Source organism: Vipera berus, assembly GCF_964194415.1.
Source record: "Vipera berus genome assembly, chromosome: 1".
NCBI classification, from domain to species: domain Eukaryota; kingdom Metazoa; phylum Chordata; class Lepidosauria; order Squamata; family Viperidae; genus Vipera; species Vipera berus.
The window spans coordinates 102,652,324-102,671,777 of NC_138202.1; the positions used below are offsets into that span (position 1 = coordinate 102,652,324).

Consider the following 19,454-nt stretch of genomic DNA (forward strand, 5'->3'; position numbering starts at 1 on the left):
TGTCTGATTCACTGTCTAAATACCCTAAGAGATAAGTCTTACAATTACTTCTTTTTGTCTGTTTTTGGTTTGTTACACAGAACTTGGTGAAGGAAATAGATTCATCAGATAACGTCTATTGTGTAGAATCAGCTGTAAGCAACTTATTCAGTCTTACTCAAGAAGGATCCCATTTGTGTTGCATCATTGCAAAGGCAAGTTACAGTTGGGATGATTCTAGAACAACTATTTTGCTGAGCTCCAGAAGTGGGTGGCCTCCTTTTGTAATGTCTCGTTTCTCCCCTCCCAATATTAAAATGTAGAATTTTCTTTCCCGAGAAAATAATCAATATCATAGGCTGTTGTTCTTAAAATCTAAGAATTACTACTGCATTGGTGGCAGTGGGCTAATGCCTCCTTAAGTAACACCAGCTGCCTGCAATTAGTGCAGGTTCGCATCCCACCAGGCTCAAGGTTGACTCAGCCTTCCATCCTTCCGAGGTAGGTAAAATGAGGACCCAGATTGTTGGGGGCAATTAAGCTGACTTTGTAATAATGCCGCTTGGGGGGGTGTGTGAAAGCCCTAATAAGCAGGCATATACATAGAATGAAGGTTACTGCTAAGCTTGTAAGCTTCCCTGAGTCTTCGAAGAAGGGCGGGATATAAATGGAATTAAAATAAAAAAAATAAAAAAAATGTACATTTCCCATCTCTCTATCTTTTCATTTTTCATCTGTGATCATGCGAATGTGGCCAAAATTATCCTCCCACCACCACCTTCATCTCTGTAGAGAACATGTGGATTAGAGAAAAGCAGGAATATTGTACCCAAACATAACTCTAATCTTATTACATGTTCCCTCACTGGCAGAACAAACTGTTAGTGGTGAATAGATTTAACTGTACGGACAATTGTAATACAAGAAAGAAAGTCTTCAGATTTAGCAATATTTCTCCATAATTCTCACAATGATTACTTTTGTATGCGTATGTGTGCCTTTAAGTCAGTTTTGAGTCCTGGTGACCATGTAGATTTGTCTGGGCACTTTGCTTAGCAAGACCTACAGAAGTAGATTGTCATTTACTTCTACCTGGGGCAGAGAAAGACTGACTGGCCCAAACTCACCTTTTCGCTTCATGCCTAAGGGAGGATTAGAACTCATGGTTTCCTGGTTTTTAGCCTGGTATCTTTAACTACTACAATGGAAATATTGAAGTGAGCTTTGATACTTCCATTCAGGCGAAACAAATTGTAATATTATAATTGTGACTTTGCATTGCACTTCTAGGAATTCTCTCCTAGTTTATCTGGATCAAGCATGATAGAAGAATTTGTTCAATAAAAACAGTTAGAATGAGAGAACTTCTAGTGGAAAAGCTGAATTGGAGAAAGAAGTTAGCTCCCCAAAGAGGGAAGAGAATTTAAAGTTGTTGACTTAAATTCTCTTCCCTACTCAAAGCCACTGCTGTTTGGTCCTTAGCTCTTGTACTTCATTATAGCACTTACTCATTCTTCACATATTAGTTAATTTTAAAGAACTAATGTAATATAAAAAATGGGTGAAAGCTTTGAGATCAAAACTGTTAAAAGCTAAGAATGAATTCTTATCTTCTAAATTCTTTGTTAAAGTTATCTAGCTTTTATCACAGGTAAGATCAAAGTACTCTGTAATACCCACAATTATTTTTTAGGATACAATTTATATCACCAATTCTTTCCCCAAAATTATTGATTTTTTTTAAAAGTGAAAGCTGGCCTTATGAATGCCTATATATCTATTTTCCTCACCAAACATGGCTGATCAAATATAGATTTTAAATAAATTAAATTAACTTATTTTCTTTCACGGAGAGGCACAAATAAATTTGTCTATTATTATAGGTGACAGTGTGAAAATCAATGGTGTTTAATAAAAGAAATTGAATAGGTCACCATCAAAATCCTTCTTAGTCTGATAGTTAGAAGTCCTCTTTATTACACCTGCCTTCCCAGCAAAACTATTTAAAACCTGAGAACGAGAAGTCTTTAAAATGTTAAGCAATTTATTTTTTCCAATAAATTTTGGCTTAGGTTTATGAGAAGGTTCAGCTTCTTCTCATCTTTAAACTGTATGTCCATATAACCTACTGTCCTCATAAATCTTAGAATCCATTTCTAAATTCCAAAAATCTTACTTGAGGTCTGTGTTTTCCAGCCCTCAAGACTCTGGGCATTAAACCTGTCATTTGATTTGTACAGTATTGGAAACATGAGTTTCAGAGGAGCATAAGTCAGTTTGTAAACTCAGACTGATTTGACATGTTTAATTTTTTTATTAAGATAATAGCATAAAATAGAAATGAAAATAAAGGTAGTAGGGAAATAGGAAGGTGAAAGAAAGGGGAAAGAGAAATGTAGAGTGAAGGGGGAAAGAAAAAAAGCATTGACTTTCAACTTTTTAAGCTCAGTAAAATACAAAAAAAATATTTTTTACTTTTACACACTGAATTTAATTTGAGCCACTTTGAGATTGAAAGAGATTATCTGAAAAAAGGTATCCTTAGGCTGTAATAGGGAAGTATTAAAATACCTACAGCTATTTCATTTTTCCCCCAGAAAGGAATCAAAATAGCAGGGATAATAAGCCTTTAGTGGTTTATACCAACTTTCCAACATTATGATGACTGTAAGAGAAGATAGATACAGCAGTTTCCCCCTTGCACATAAGTTATTTTCTACATGTGAAGAACAGTGAGGCTGGTGATGAAAAGGGACAAAGCTATTATGTTTATCCTTACTTCTTAAGGTAAAGGTAAAGGTTCCCCCGCACATGCGTGCTAGTCGTTTCCAACTATAGGGGCTGGTGCTCATCTCTGTTTCAAAGCCGAAGAGCCAGCTCTTGTCTGAGGATGTCTCCGTGGTCATGTGGCCAGCATGACTAGATGCCAAAGGCACATGGAATGCTGTTACCTTCCCACTGTAGTGGTCTCTATTTTTCTACTTGCATTTTTACGTGCTTTCAAACTGCTAGGTTGGCAGAAGCTGGGACAAGTAACAGGCGCTCACTCTGTTACGCAGCACTCAGGATTCGACCTGCCAAACTGCCAACCATCTGATCAACAAGCTCAGCATCCTAACCCACTGAGCCACTGCGTCCCTTATCCTTATTTCTTACCTATGAATAAAGTGTTTATCTGTGTTAAGCAGTATTGAAAAAAAATTAAAATTATGAACTTGGCTGTACGTAGCATTTTTGAAAGGGCTTCTGGTATAGTTGACCAGCTCTCTTAACTTTATTCCAAAGATTCAAGTCTCTTTATTTGCTGAAGAGATGTTTGTTTGAAATCTTCAAACTGGTTCTTGGTGGAGGCAGATCAGAAGGAAGAAGGTGCTGTTCTACCATGGCCTAGAACATGGTTTGCAGTGCCAATGCAGTAAGGTGCCCGCTCCCTTTCCAGTGATGATGAGCTGGCTACTCTGATACTTGCTTTCTCCCAGAATAGAAAGTTATTAAAAATAATGTCTCTCCTGGCAAGTGAATTCTTCAACATTCATTGTTTTAAAGCTCGTTTGGGAAGATTTTTATTCTAAAAGGGCAAAATATAAATTATCCTAATAAATAATAGAGAGGCAGTTTGGTTAAAGGCCCCAGGCCAGAAATCAAAAGACTAAGTTTGTAGGAACAAAGCCAGCTGGAGGCCAATGACTCTCTCTTTCTCAGACCTAGGAAGAAGGCAATGGCACTTCTGAAAAATCTCCAAATCATTTGTCTACATAGTCATCAGAAATAGTGATCGACTGAAGGCACTAAATAAATAATCTATTATTCCCATTTTTCAAGATTAAAAGTGCCGTAAAAAGAACCATCAAGCTATTTTTATATGTAACAATGTTCATAGCAATCATTGTTATTTTGCCATTGTATATAGTGCCCAACTGCAGTGACTTCAGGAGTGAGTGATTTGAAAATAAAGTCTTTGCTTGTTGTATTAATTCCAGAAATCAATAGAATTTCATTCACATTTTTGATTGTATCCATGCCAATAAAGCTTTCTGAATTGCTTTGTAGCCATATGCTACAAATGAAAAAGGATTATTTCACAAAACTGAAAACCATTTAGGTCAAAATCCTAATTACATTTATCTGCAAATAATTCCCATCTAGTCAGTAATACACTTTCTGTAGGGCTAAGCAGATTTAAGATTATTTCTGCACTAGCCAGTTGTTGTATTGAACATTCACAATTATATATTGCCAGAGACTGGCTTGGAGCTTAGAATGGATTGGATCTAATTAGTTTTTGAATGAAAGACTATCAGGGAACATCAGTGTTATAAACTACATTGTAAAATAATAATAAAACAAAAGATCAGCTCAGCAGAGGAACAGAAGCTCAGCTTCTAATCAAAAAGCTGATCTTGGAAAACTGCAAGATCAACCTGAATATAGTTTGCATTGACTATAAAAAGGCATTCCAGTCCCTGACACATGATTAGATAATCAAGTGCCTAGAAAAACAGGACTCAGTAGAAACATCAGAAGAGTTGTGTGAATGTAAGTCACAGTTGCTGGTCAATGCTAATAAACTGGGAGCAATTAATATAAAGAGAGGAATCTTTCAAGGAGACCCACTCTCACCACTGATGTTTGTCACTGCACTGATTCCTCTATCAACAATACTGAACAAGTTAGACTATGCTACCTAACATTAAAAACATATGTTAGGCTATCTCACCTCCTTTACATGGATGACCTGAAGCTATATGGAAAAATACCTGAAATGGAATTGCTGCTCAGTGCTGCATGTATACACAGCTAAGATATTGCAAAGGAGTTAGCACTGGATAAGTGTGTGCCACCATTTGGCAAGGAGGCACATAGATTTTATTGGTGGGATAAAGGAATGAAGAGAACCACTTGATTTAGTGGCTAAGGGACCAGACTAGAAACCTGGAGACATTAAATTCTAATCGTGCCTCAGGCACAAAGCCAACTGGGGGATCTTGAGCCAGTCTCTCTCTCTCCCTCTCTCCCTCTCCCTCTCTTTCCCCCCTAGAAGAAGCAGGCAACAGCAAACCATTTCTGAAATCTTAGCAAGAAAACTGCAGGGACTTGTCCAGGCAGTCACCAGGAATCAAAAATGTATTGATAACGTATGAAATTTTCCTTTTCAAAGCTATTGTACATAGAGCCATTGTTACAACATATCTGCCATCCTTTAGGAAAGAAATGGGCAATCTTTCTGGTCTTAAGAGGATAGAGAATACACTAAGTAGAAAGTAGGGTCAGGACCCAACAAACTGACCATGAACAACTCCTTCAACCTTACTTTTGCTCTGGGGGTTAATGGGGAAGATGAGATTCCCAATGATTACCCATTCCTGTTGTAGGTTAAATAAAGCTTTTCTTTAAGGATATTTAGGGAAGAATAATGTATCATTATTTGAAGAAGTAAGCGATATTCTTGGAAGGAATTGATTTCATTAATGGCCATTAAACAGCTCCTTGAAGTTGACCATAAGACTGAATACAAATGACAGCTTGTTTTCCTTCTCATGTAATTTACCTGCTAAATGTTTAATTGGTTAAGAAAGAGGGATGCATGTTTGATTACAACCATGTTAACATCCACTTGGGGTTGTTTGCTTTTCCTGAGGACTAATAAAATAATGTCCTCTAGAGAGTGTTTTGTTTTAGCATCAATTTAGAGACATTCAAGCTACTAGAAGCTGATTAATTTTATTTTGCTATAAGCAGCTATGTTTCCAGTGCACCAGGATACAAGCTTTAAGGACTGGAACTTTATCATATTTTTTTTATCAGATGAGAACCTAATTGCTGAATAAATTGTGAACTGGGTCTATGCAGACAGTCTCTATAGAAAGAATTGGCCTGGGCAATGTTAAGTATTTTGCTTACATGGCTAGCTTTCTTCATGGCTTTCTTCCTGTGCTTGTGATAGGTATTTACCAGGAATTAGTAAAAAGACACTGATACAATGATAGAGTTGGAAGGAAGCATTCAAAACGTTGCACAAATCCAAATTAAAACATTTGTGATAAATGGCTGCCCGGTTTCTCCTTCAGTGATCTGCGTTTTTGGATTAATCCACACATTTGGAATTTGGAGACTATTTTATGGCTACTGTAATGAGCACACCCAATCACAAAATATTTATTTAGCAGAAAAAGAATTAGTGAAGTTACTCTCCATCACTCCACCGTATAATCTCTTAGTTGCTTTCTATTACTATTTTTTTCCTGAACTTGAGGCACACTGCCAAAGAAGTACTGAGTCACAGCCAACCACCATTTTATTTTCTAAAAATGCCTCTGGGGTTTACCTGGAGTCCAGAAACATTCCTGGAAATAAAGATTGTGCATGAGGATGTTTTTGTTTTGCAGAATGCTGGATGTCATTTATTTTTAATTAAAATATTGTGTGTGTGTGTGTGTTTTATTTTAAGGCAATTAGAAAGCCTGTTGGGACATTTTGATACAGATGTTGGAGCACACAGGGACTGTACTGGAACCTGATTCTAGAACATTGCTTCTTCACTTGTATTGTTGGGAAGTTTTCTCCTTCTTAACTTGTAGACTTGCATCAAGTTTTTTCTGATTTTTTTTCTTTCAGGAAGGAGGCATTGTTGCTTTGCTTAAAATCTGCCGTCAAGATTGCTTCAGATGCCTATATCCTCAAATACTCCGAACACTGGCCTCAGTATGCTGTGTGGAAGAAGGAATCCAACAGCTGGAAAAGGTATCATCTTCATCTTATGTGTCTGCAAAAACAACGTGCTGTCCTTAGCAGATTGCTAACACATGCATTATGCAACCCCAAAAGCCACCAACGACAAGTATTGATTATCCAAAGGAGTTTGTCACAAATATTTTATTGCTGGGGATGGATTTTTAAACAATTCTTCACGTTTATTTGTCAGCAGGTGGGCTGAGTTAATGTTGCAAATATTGCTCCATGGAAATCAATATGAAACTTGCCATTTAGTTCAATAGCTGGGAATAACCCATTCATTGGGATACGAGGTTGTGCCTGCAGATTCTAAACACCACGTATAATCCTGCTGTGTAGGATGATTCCTTTTTGCAGTTTTAGAAAGTATCCCTTCATTTTGGTTGTTAAGATATTTAATTTAATAGCTGGAGTAGTGAAGGGTTGGACAATGAATAAGAACACACAGTTATAGCCAGTGCTTTTTTTGTAAAAAAAAAAAAGGAACTCACACACATTATACAACCCGCCTTGCCTACCCTACAAGGTTCCATCCAAAAAAGGTGCCAGAACTCCGTTCTGGGCATTCTATGACAAAAAAAAGCCCTGGTTATAGCTAATTGGTTGAAGAGAGCTGACCACCGCATGAGGCAATCTAAGCTGTGATTGGTTGCTGTGAGTGTAAAGGGGGAGTTTCCTTGTTCTCCTTTGTGTACTGTGCATGCTCTGTAATTTACCTGATGATGCTCCTGTTTACCTAACTATCTAGTTTGATGTATACATTGTTGTAAAATATATTTATATACTGTAAAACTACAAGTTCATGTCAGCTTCTCTGGCTCCATTTGGACACCGGCCATGCAATTCCCTGATATTGGTTGTACCAGAATTCAGTAGCATAAGATCCAAAAGAGAGAGGGGGCTGTGACAAAATTTTGCCTTTACTCTCTGGGGTATTCAATTAATTATTCCTGTCACAGTTTATATGTAGTCATATGTTCCTGAGATCATGTCCACTTTATTTCTACCCCTGCTTTCCTCACAGAAATACAAGGTTGCACAAATACATTTATCCTACTGCATAGTTTCCAAAAGAGTTTTGTCTGAAAGACCGGTGTTCCAAGAATAGTCCATGAGCTAATTAGTTGAGTGATGACTTGAAAAGACATCTCTCAAATTCTTTCTCATTTTCTAACCACTAGACCTCACAGATTCTGAGAGGTATGTAGAATGCTACTGTTCCTGACATATTTAACCTCCCTACAATTTTAAGTATCTCCCAGCACAAAAGTGTGCACCATTGTGCACATTTTGACATCTGTCAGTCTGTATTGGGCATTGGTAGAAAATGAATATTATTGATGATGTAAGAACTGGTCCATTCATCTGCATGGCCAGTCACAACCCACCCAGTTATAGGAAGGCTAAGTAATGAGTTCCCTTGTCCACATTATTGAATCCCTCCAATTAGTCACCACTTAACTAACATTCCTTTTTTTCCTTTGTTTCCTGAGTGAATGGTGCATCCTCAGACATGGGCTGCAACCAACCTAAATATTTATTTTCTAGAGGTTCCTATGGAGTATACTGAATATGGAGCTTTCATCCATCTTGAAAATAAATATGATATCAAATGTATAATTCAGCAGCATTTCAATATCCAATTAATTATTTTTAAGCAAAAGCATCTAAAAAAAAGACAAAAGCCTAGTAATCACATCATGTATAGGTAAGTACTTTTTGAACTTAACTGCTTTCCATTGCCTTGTGCACATCTACATACATTTGCCTAAGAGCTGCACAATGGCATATGAATTGTAATAAGCAATTATGAGGAGTCTAAACATGAAGCATCTAGAAGCTTCTTTCCCTTTCCACTGATGAAACTTGGTCTTGAGGTAAAAACTGTTCAGGTACTCTCAACTATCTGGGTTATCTTCAAAATTGAAATTATGAATTACCAGTTTTTGCTCTCCCATGTTGAGTTTAAGTGAAGATAACAAATTATATTTTCTGAGCACCCAACACTTTAATCATTTATACTCTCCTGTTAGAAAGGTGAGTTGCCTGTAATAATACTTCTGTGTTTACAATGCATTGGCATAAATTGAATGCAGAGTGTCTGAAAAGAAGTATATGAAATTTGTTAGATTATTTTGTGTGGCAATGTATGCATTCACAAAACAACAACAATAACAACCACTCACTGAAATGGTGAATGTTTTATATGGGTTCAGGTCCTTTTCTGTTCATCTCTGAAATGTCACCTTGATGGTAATGAGATGGCGCATCACTTCATCACCATACAATTTACCATAAAGTGTAGATTTATGGTCATTTTGAGACAAGTATATCAACTGAGTATCAGAAAAAGGTGGTTTTTTTTACAAAACCTAATTTTAACTCTGAGTGATAGATACTTGACAAACTCTAAAACATGTCATTATCACCATTGTTCATTTGAGTTGTTGATAGGGTTCAAGTCTTCAGAAACAAATTGTTAAACAAAGGAAAACAAAGGCTACTAATGACTTCCTAAATCATTATATTCTTCGTATATGAACAATGTGTCTCTTCAAACAAACAATATTACTTCATTTCTACTTTACAGTGACATACTTTGTAATTAAATGGTTAGGTTGGAAGAAAAGACAAGTGACAGAACATCTTTAACCAAAGTACAAACCAATTTTCAAAGGAAATTCCTCCCCCCTCTCACATTCGCACACATTTAGAAACTCACTGAATGAGATTTCTCAGTTTTTCGTCCTCATCTATATTTGTAGTCCGTGAAAGATTTATAAAGACTTGTTGATAATATTTTAAGAAACTGAGCTTCAGCAAGAGTCACTGATAGAATGGAACCTAAATAAAGAAATGTGTGAATTATGTGAATGATTCTACTATGGTTCTTGCAATTCTTTGGTAATCATTTGTAATGAGAGTCTGATTCGGGCACGCTCTGCTTTCTAACTGCATCCCTTCCTGCTCCATCCTTACTTTTGTTTTTGAAGAAAAAAATAGCCGAAGAGAAACAATCATTCATATTTGTGTTCCTGATCTGGCAGCCCCCCCTCCCACTTTATTAGCCTTGTGGAAGGCCATCAAGACCTGACTATTTACCTGGAGAGAGTGATGGGAGTTTATAGGAGATGATTGAGATGCTAGTCCCCCCCCTCCCCCCCAGTTTTAGTTTTAGTTTCTATGGTTTGTAGTTTTATTTTATATATAAATTCTGCTTTATGGTTATTTATAAATGTACAGAGAGGGTGGAAATAAGATAGAGGACCATTTTTTGGTGGCATCTCCCCAGCTTTGAAATGTTCTTCCAAGCAAAGATCATCTGACACCTGCATTCAGTAGTTAGTAGGCACCAGTGTTTGTTTTTACGTGCTTAGGTTTAGTGTTTTTAATGTTTAAAATGCAATCATTTATTCTTACTAGCATGGTTTTAGTTTTTCTATTTGATCATTGCTTTGATTTTTGTGTTTTATATTAATTTTTGCTCTGCTGGCGTGTTTGTTCTATATATTTAGTATATTTTAAATTATCATGTACAATGCTCATAAATGTTTTTCTGAGGCCTATAAAATAAATAAATTAGCAGTGAAGAGAAAAATTCTTGGCTATGCGACATTAACAATAAGCAAGAAAATGGTAAGTGAGCACCTGTCCAGCCTAGACGAGTTCAAATCACCAGGACCAGATGGATTACACCCCAAGGTTCTCAAGGAACTGGCAGATGTGATCTCAGAACCACTGAACTATATTTTTCAAAGATCCTGGAGCACTGGGGAACTACCAGAGGACTGGAAGAGAGCTGATGTAGTTCCCATCTTCAAAAAAGGGAAAAAATAGATCCAGGAAACTACAGACCTATCAGCCTGACCTCAATACGTGGGAAGATTCTGGAAAACATAATCAAACAACAAATCAGCGAACACCTTGATGCGAACAAAGTTATCACTAAAAGCCAACATGAGTTTGTCAAAAACAGATCGTGCCAGACAAACCTTATTGCATTCTTTGACCAAGTGACAAAACTAGTGGACCAGAGGAATGCTGTAGATATAATTTACTTGGATTTCAGTAAGGCATTTGATAAAGTAGATCACAACCTACTACTTGATAAGATAGAAAAATGTGGGTTAGATAGCATCACCACCACCAAGAAGAGGGAGCCAGGCTGTTCTTCAGAGCACCTGAGAGCAGGACAAGAAGCAATAGATGGAAACTAGTCAAGGAGAGAAGCAACCTAGAACTAAGGAGAAGTTTCCTGACAGTTAGAACAAGTAATCAGTTGAACAACCTGCCTCCAGAAGTGGTGAATGCTCCAACACTGGAAGTTTTTAAGAAGAGACTGGACAGCCATTTGTCTGAAATGGTATAGGGTTCCCTGCCTTAGCAGGGGATTGGACTAGATGACCTCCAAGGTCCCTTCCAACTTCTTCTTCTTCTTCTTCTTCTTCTTCTTCTTCTTCTTCTTCTTCTTCTTCTTCTTCTTCTTCTTCTTCTTCTTCTTCTTCTTCTTCTTCTTCTTCTTCTTCTTCTATTATTATTATTATTATTATTATTATTATTATTATTATTATTATTATTATTTAACAATCAACACTTGGGAGTGGGAGAATTCAGTAAAATACATATTTTGTGCACTGATAGATCCAGTTTCAATGCTTCATACATTTAGACACTAAGTGCCCAGGAAAGAAAAGTATTTTTTCATCACTAATTTTACTTATTTTCTGTAGATTTTTTTTTATGGTTGGGAGGGTAACTTTGAGTCAGTGCTGACTCATGGCAAGATTTTCAGAAGTCATTTGCTATTGTCTCTTTCCTAAAGCTGAGAGTGAGAGACTGGTCCAAAGTCTACAGCTGGCTTTGGGCCTAAGGCAGGACTAGAATTCATAGTCTCCTGGGTTCCAACCTGGTGCCTTAACCACTACATCAAACTAGCTCTTCTGTAATTGTGGTTTGCTAAATTAAAATAATTCTCTATATCAGATGTATAGATGTATGGAACCCCACCTTAGCCCTACAGACAGATTGCCAGGTTAAAATATGGTTGACCACAAACAAGACAAGGATAAGTTAATGTGTTATGCAGAGGAAGGATGATTGTTCTCGTTTCTCCTGTTTTACACAGAAAAACAAAACTAGCTCTAAGCAAGGGGCTGATATTGTCCTCAAAGCATACTCTTCAAACAACATGGCCTATTTCTCTTTACTATTCCTAGTAAGCAAGGACCTGAAAAGGTTTGCAACCATGTTCAGCTAAAGGCAATCAAATACCTGTATTTGAGAACTCCAATTAGGCAATAATTCTGACATGGAGATTTGTAGATGTGTTCACACAAATAGGTCTCTACACTTATTTTATATAAAATGGGCAAAGAAAAATAAATCACCATGACCATAGAATATAGGAAATGGGGCTGGTATGAAGGGGCCCGCAGCATATTTTAGTCCTCACATGATGTGATATAGTGTCTACATAGACATTCCCCAGTGTTGAGTATGAGGAACCAATTGAATTCAGCATTGATTATTACAGGTGGTCCTTCACTTACACCGGTTCACTTGGTGACCATTCAAAGTTACAACAACACTGAAAAAGTGATTTATAACCTTTTTTCAACTTACAACCACTGCAGCATCCCGATGGTCATGTGATCAAAGTTCAGACGATTGACAACTGACTCATATTTATGATAGTTGCAGTATCCCAGGGTCATGTGTTTATCTTTTGTGGCTTGCTGACAAGCAAAGTCAATGGGTAAACCAGATTCACTTAACAACTATGTTATTAACTTATCAACTGCAGTGATTCATTTAACAACTGTGGCAAGAATGTTCGTAAAACGGGACACTTAACGAATGTCTCACTTAGCAATAGAAATTTTGGACTCAATTGTGATCATAAGCTAGGGACTAGCTGTAATTACAGTTAGATATCTACATCAAAACATCAGCATTTAATTGCTGTATGATTCAATATTGCTTACATTCCACTTATAAGAGGTAAAAGAACAGCAAAGCAACTAAGAAGGACTAGGAGTGATATGATAGCAATGTTATATGATATATAATAGCAGTGATAGCAAGAAGTACTAGGGGTGATATGATAACAATGCTCCAATATTTGAGGGGCTGCCACAAAGAGGGGGGGCAACCTACTTTCCAAAGCACCTGAAGGCAGAACAAGAAGCAACGGATGGAAACTAATCAAGAAAAGAACCAACCTAGAACTAAGGACAGATTTCCTGACAATTAGATCAATTAATCAGTGGAACAGCTTGCCTTCAGAAGTTGTGGGTGCTCCAACACTGGAGGCTTTTAAGAAGCGATTAGACCAGGGGTTTTCAAACTTGGCCCTTTTATGACTTGTGGACTTCAACTCCCTGAATTCCTCAGCCAGGCATGCTGGCTGAGGAATTCTGTGAGTTGAAGTCCACAAGTCATAAAAGGGCCAAGTTTGAAGACCCCTGGATTAGACAATCACTTGTCTGGAATGGTATAGGATCTCCTGCTTGAGCAGGGGGCTGGACTAGAAGACCTCCAACTTGGTTATTCTGTTCTGTTATTCTGTTGTTAAATTTATTTTTCCAGGTATAATCTAATGGTAAATTTAATCTTGCTTAATTAGGGCTACACTTTCTGAACTGCTAAGATGCAAATGCCAGTGGATGGTAGCAAAGAGAGTTTGTGCTGCCATCTAATAGTCATCTGGATGTTTGCCTCCTAATTATGGTCACTTTATGAGTTATCATTGATCATGCTGGCAAGGGAATACAGGAACTTAAAGCCAGCTGGGTGACCTTGGGGTAGTCTCTCTTTCTCCCTCAGCACTAGAAAGAAGGCAATGGCACATTGCCTCCAAAAGTCCTGCCGATAACTGCAGAGACTTCTCCAGGCAGTTGTTACTGACTCAAAGTGCACTGACTCAATGTGTACTCAATGTGTACTATCTATTAACATCTGGGAAGCTTCAAAAAAATTGCTATATGCTCTCACCTGACATTTAAATTCAGTTGGATATTTCAGAGCAAATGTGAACTAGATTATTAATCCTCTTCTTAAAAAATATTTTTCTGAAAAAGGGTTTTGCCACAAAATTATAATATTTTGTATCTCTAGGCACTAAAGAAATTATAGAGATGCCTTTTAAGAATTCTCTGTAAAATATAACAGAGGCAATTAATCAGGTTTCATAAAACCATTTTGCAACTACCCTTTTACTTTTCTTTGTATCTTTATGTGTTATTTAGTTTGCTCATTCTTTAGTCTATTGTAATCACACCATGTGATACCTAATAGTAGATTAGATTTTTTTTTTAAAAAAAGGACAGATAGCATCATGAAAATGGAAGTTGTTTGGTGACAAACTAATGCAATTATCAATCAATCAAATGATTTTATTATCAATTAGTTGTCTAAGTTAAGAAAGCTTAGACCAGCATCATTTCAGAGGATAAGGCAGGCAGTATCACCTAATGGGATTTTCAATGCTGCATTGCGGTAATTGGGACTCACACTCACCTAAAAGATTATGATACTTTGTTGCAGAAGAGAATAGCAACACATTGCACATGTTTCTCACATGATAAAAGCAAGTCTTTCCGAGTCAATAACAGTGTTGAAATAATGAAAAGCTCTTGCTTTGTTATTGTTCATCGCAACGACAGTGCTTTCAAACTACTTAGAGAAAATAAAAGGGCTCAGTGGAAATCTAGCATGCGTGCCTGTATCTTTGAGAAATGAAACCACTTTTCTCAAATCCCTACTTATCAAGCAACCTCAATTAAAGGCACAACTGAGTGTCAAGCAAGATCAACAGATTCAAGATATATCCATTATCAAATCACATTCTGGTGGGAAAATAAAGATCCAAAAATCACCTAGAAAGTATAATTCTAAGAATATTTCTATGTGGAAGTTATGGGGACATGTTTAAAGTTTCAAAAATTCCAGATGCAAGCTGCCCATTTCTTATTTAATACCTCAGAATACTTTGGAGAATAGTAATAAAAATGTTTTTCTTGTTTGATATATAGGTGTTACTATTATTATAATCACAATATTTCTTTTGAATTGTCTCCTTAATCAAATAACTCTTCAGAAAAATCTGATCTGAAGGGAGGTCTGCACCAATTTACCTTACAAGATTGTTGTGAGACTAAAATTGGGATTGCTTTGCCATATATGCTACCTTGAATTCTGGAGGAAGGAGAAACACAAGAAACAGTCACTTGTGTACTGTCCTTGTAAACCTACTACCTGTTGCCTTGGCCTGATCATGATTAATTCAAGACACCGTGTAGCTTAGCAGTAAATTGCTGGACCTAGGAATATCAGATTCACAATAGTTAAAACATTTTTTCAATTGTTTGTATTTGGTGCATTTTAACATTACATTTGCCCATTTAATGTTCTGAACAGCACAACACATGGTTATCATAAGACTTAAGAAAAGGTCCTAAGATTCACAGCTTTAAATGAGATGAATGAAAGGCCCGTGTAATGGTAAGATTGGAATTCTAAAGAAGAAGAAAAAAGAATTAAATGTAGTTACAAGCAGCTTGCATCCCTAAACTTTTTCATATTCTGAGAAAGCAGCTATAATGGAAGTTAGCAAAATTGGTCTGAAGGATGGGGTACTCTGGCTATAATGCTTTCAGACAGATGGGATGCAGACAAGCAGATTGTTCTGTTATTAAAATGAGGGCATCTGTCTAGAGCATTAGAGAGCCACAGCAAATTCTGGATGTTGCCAGTAGGTTCAGCTAAACATTTCTTACTCAGGGATAATGTTTAATTAGAGTGAGAGATATGCAGTGCCATGCCAGTACTGAATATCAGTTGCAGCAATATAAATTAACACTTATGCTTTGCGTCACAGCAGACAATGCATTAAATAAAACTACTTCTCTGGAACTTAAAGGCAAGGAAGAAGCAGCATTTTACCATTCTGAGCATTAATGCAAATAACTGTCCCAAAATTAAGATTGGGCAAGGTCTATTTGCTTAAAATATAATGAAGAATGTGGATTAGGCTCCCAGGAAATACAGCTCAAATAAAACAGATAAAATTTTGTACCACATCTTTATAGCAATGTGAAGCAGACCTTTATATGGCCACAATTGAGACTGGAAAGGACAAATTATGCCTTGTAATGATCTCTTGGAGGTGGGAGATACTTCTAATGTAAGGTGATGGTATAACTGCAAGATGCCACAATTGTCATAAGTACAAGGTAGTTGGCATGTGACTGCATGGGTACCGGGTGTAAGTATGACAACTGATCGTAAATCACTTTTTCAGTAATTTTGAACTTTTTAGTAACTTTGGTCACTAAATGAAAGGTCATAAGTTGAGGTCCACCTGTACTGTCAGTTTATAGATCTAGTTTACATGTATTTTTTTCTGCCAATAAAGCTCTTAATAGCCTCACAATGTCACATGACATGTTGTGACGTATTGCAACTTTTTTGCCATTGCCAGCAATGGGGTGGGCGCGGTTTCGCTATGATGCATCTGGCCCACGGGTCGGCAGTTTGACACCCCTGGCCTAAGATCAGTATATTTGAAAGATTGCCTTTGGATACACATATCCAGCTGATCCTTGAGAGCTGTCAGTTCTTAAGATACTTAGCTGGAGCAAGCTCAGTTGCTCTGAAAGACAGAACTTTCTCAGTAATGGCGCCTTGACTCTGAAAGAGTCTCCTGAGCATAGCTCCTTAGAAGCTTATTTTTCATTGTCTTCAAGGCCTTATTCAAAAAGGCCTTTTAAACAAGCTGGGTATTTGTTCTGAGAAAAATCTCTTAAAGACTGGCTTTAAATAAAGCTGGCTTTATTTTCCAATTAATTAAAAAGGAAAGCTTTTTAGCAATATTGTGTTGCTATTTTTAAATATTATATTGTTGCATTTAATTTGAGCTCCCTGCAGAACGTATGTCGATGAGCAAGCATATACTTTTGCTAAACCCATTTTAAAAATAAAGCAATGTCATATCCCGAGTTTTGACAAATTGCTTCTGTTGACCGTGCATCATCGCATATAACTCTATAAGGAATGGCTGAGGATAATCTCTGCTCTCTTTTGACGCTAAGAATATTACAAAGAATGGTTGGAGCTGACATAATAGCCATTTATATTACCATACAATGAAGTCTTTCTTTTATTTTTCCATGATCGTATTCATGAAGCCTGGAACATCTCAGACTGATAACCATCCACTCTGATAACCATCTACATCTGGTTAATGAATCACACAGCTTCTTTTATTCAGTGATAGATTATAATTTTAAATGAAGAGTGAGACTGACAGATCTAAAATGACCACAGTTCATGAAGAGAATGGAACAACTCTATTTAAGAACTGGATGAGTATATGTGGCATAAACAGATGATGTTAAAATACCAGCTTCATGACTTTGCCTACTGCTGCCTTCCCCAAAGCTGTTCAGTTAATTAGCACTGAAAGATAGTTGGGTTATTTATTTAATTTTAAATAGCCTGGAAGTTCATTTCTGCATTTTCACAACTGGTTGGCACTAGACATGGGTTCTGTGGATTTTAGATTTCATTCTTCTAAGTTGGAATAAAGTTGAAATAATTTGTTGAATTAAACTTAAAATACTTTAACAGATTTTTTCTTACAGAAATATGATACAGTGGAAATACATTTATTACATGCACAGATGTTGGTAACTGGAAAAATAGATACCTTGCTAAGAGCTTGGACAACTTTATGAAATGAATTACAGTATATCCAACTTGGCAATACTACTGAGAGTATTTTATATTTCATGACTGGTGAACTTCAGTTAAAAATGTACCATCTGAAGAACTAATGCCTAAAGCAGTTCATTGCTATGATTTAATATTTGCTATAATTAGTTTAAAAAAGACCACAAGGGTCCATTATCCACCATTTCACATATCTACGGTTGATAATTACAAACCAGAAGTCATCTTCAATAAACAGCTTCTCATACCGTGCTTTTTGGCATGCAGTTCTGATCTGTTTACCATGTTTTGTGTTTGTGTGAGAGTATGTATCCAGCCCCCACTCTCTCAATTTCCCAGCATGCAAATTTATGCATCGCATTCTGACTTGATATTGTCATTCCCTTCATATTGTATTTCCTCCACAGAGAAACTGAGCAAGCACGCAGAAGAGAAATCTTGTGAGGGAAATGGCAAATGTTCACCCAGAGTATTGGCCTTGCCTGAAAAGTTAAAGGTCTCTGAGCTACTGCTGCTTGAACATTTGAACTTTACTTCCTCATGAAACACAGCATCATGTTCAATAAGCAGGCAGATCCAACTTTGGGGCCTTTAAAAAGGCACTCACCAGGCTCTGCAAAGCAAAACCAACAACTCTGCAAAGAGAGTTATATCCACTATAATTTTGGGCATCAGTGTGACACAGTGTGACAATCATTTGACACACTGACACTTTACATGGAGGAAGGAAGAAAAAGAATCCTTATTGATTCTGTACTATTTATAAACTTTGTATTTAAGGTCATTCTGGTTATGTTTGTTCACTTCTGATGATACCAGAACACTCACCCCCTTCTTACAGCTTCCAAATGTTGATATATGTGGTTTTGTTATTTGCTGTTGTTAAATTAAGCTTGTTGAAAAGCTTCTGAAATTCTCAACAATAGTTTTACCATGAATGAACAATATACTCTGGTCTTTTATGCTCACTCCTAAGAGTGACTCCTAGTTTGCATAGTAGTCAGGGCTAAAAACTAAAGACTGTGAGTTCTAGTTTTCCATAGGCACAAAGACAATTGGATGACTTTGGGCCACACTCTTAGATCTAGAAAAAAGACCCAGGCAACCTGTTTCCAAAAACTTTCCTGAGAAAACGGCATGGACTTGTCTGTTTGTTGCCTGGTATCAAAACTCTTTTGAAGGCACAAAATACGAATTTCATAATTACTTTGTAGCTGTGCACCACTTCAAATCTTTTTTTATTCAAATTTAAATTCTTTTGCAACCTTAATCAGACAATTTAATATAGTTTATTCTTGACTGGCCAATAGCAGATCAAGAATTATTTCTAATCTGAATTAGAAGTTGGTTAGAAAATTAATCAGTTGATGCTTCAAAGAAAAGGAAAATTAACCAACTGACGGTTTCTGTGATCTAGATTTTTCTGTTTTGGGCAATTACATTTTGAAAAAAATCTAAGCACGTGAGGGAAGAACTAAACCCATAGAATAGATACAATCAGCTAAAAGTTAGTTAAAGTTAAAGACTCTGGAAGGAGTGCAGAGAAGAGCAACAATAATGATGAAGGGGTTGGAGACTAAAATATACCAAGAATAGTTACAGGAATTGGGTATGTCTAGTCTAATGAAAAGAAGGACTAAGGGAGACATGATTACAATGTTCCAATAAGGTTGACTCAGCCTTCCATCCTTCCGAGGTAGGTAAAATGAGGACCCAGATTGTTGGGGGCAATTAAGCTGACTTTGTAATAATGCCGCTGGGGTGTGTGTGAAAGCCCTAATAAGCAGGCATATACATAGAATGAAGGCTACTGCTAAGCTTGTAAGCCGCCCTGAGTCTTCGGAGAAGGGCGGGATATAAATGGAATTAAAATAAATAAAGAAATAAAATAAATTGAGGGCTCTTACAAAGATGAGTGGGGTCAAATTATTTTCCAAAGCACCAAAAGGCAAGACAAGAAACAATGGATGGAAACTAACCAAGGAGAGAGGCAACCTAGAACTAAGGAGAAA

General features: G+C 36.8%; 1 protein-coding gene across 1 annotated transcript in view; it reads left to right on the top strand.

Moving 5' to 3' along the window:
- The window catches only part of INSC (INSC spindle orientation adaptor protein), a gene marked incomplete at both ends in the record, with an annotated part of 89,755 nt that overhangs the window by 21,529 nt on the left and 48,772 nt on the right, over nucleotides 1–19,454 (top strand). Inside the window, 2 exons of the mRNA XM_081325774.1 lie at nucleotides 81–194; nucleotides 6,595–6,720. Coding sequence (XP_081181900.1) covers nucleotides 81–194; nucleotides 6,595–6,720 — 240 coding nt within the window. The remainder of the gene's footprint in view (nucleotides 1–80; nucleotides 195–6,594; nucleotides 6,721–19,454) is intronic.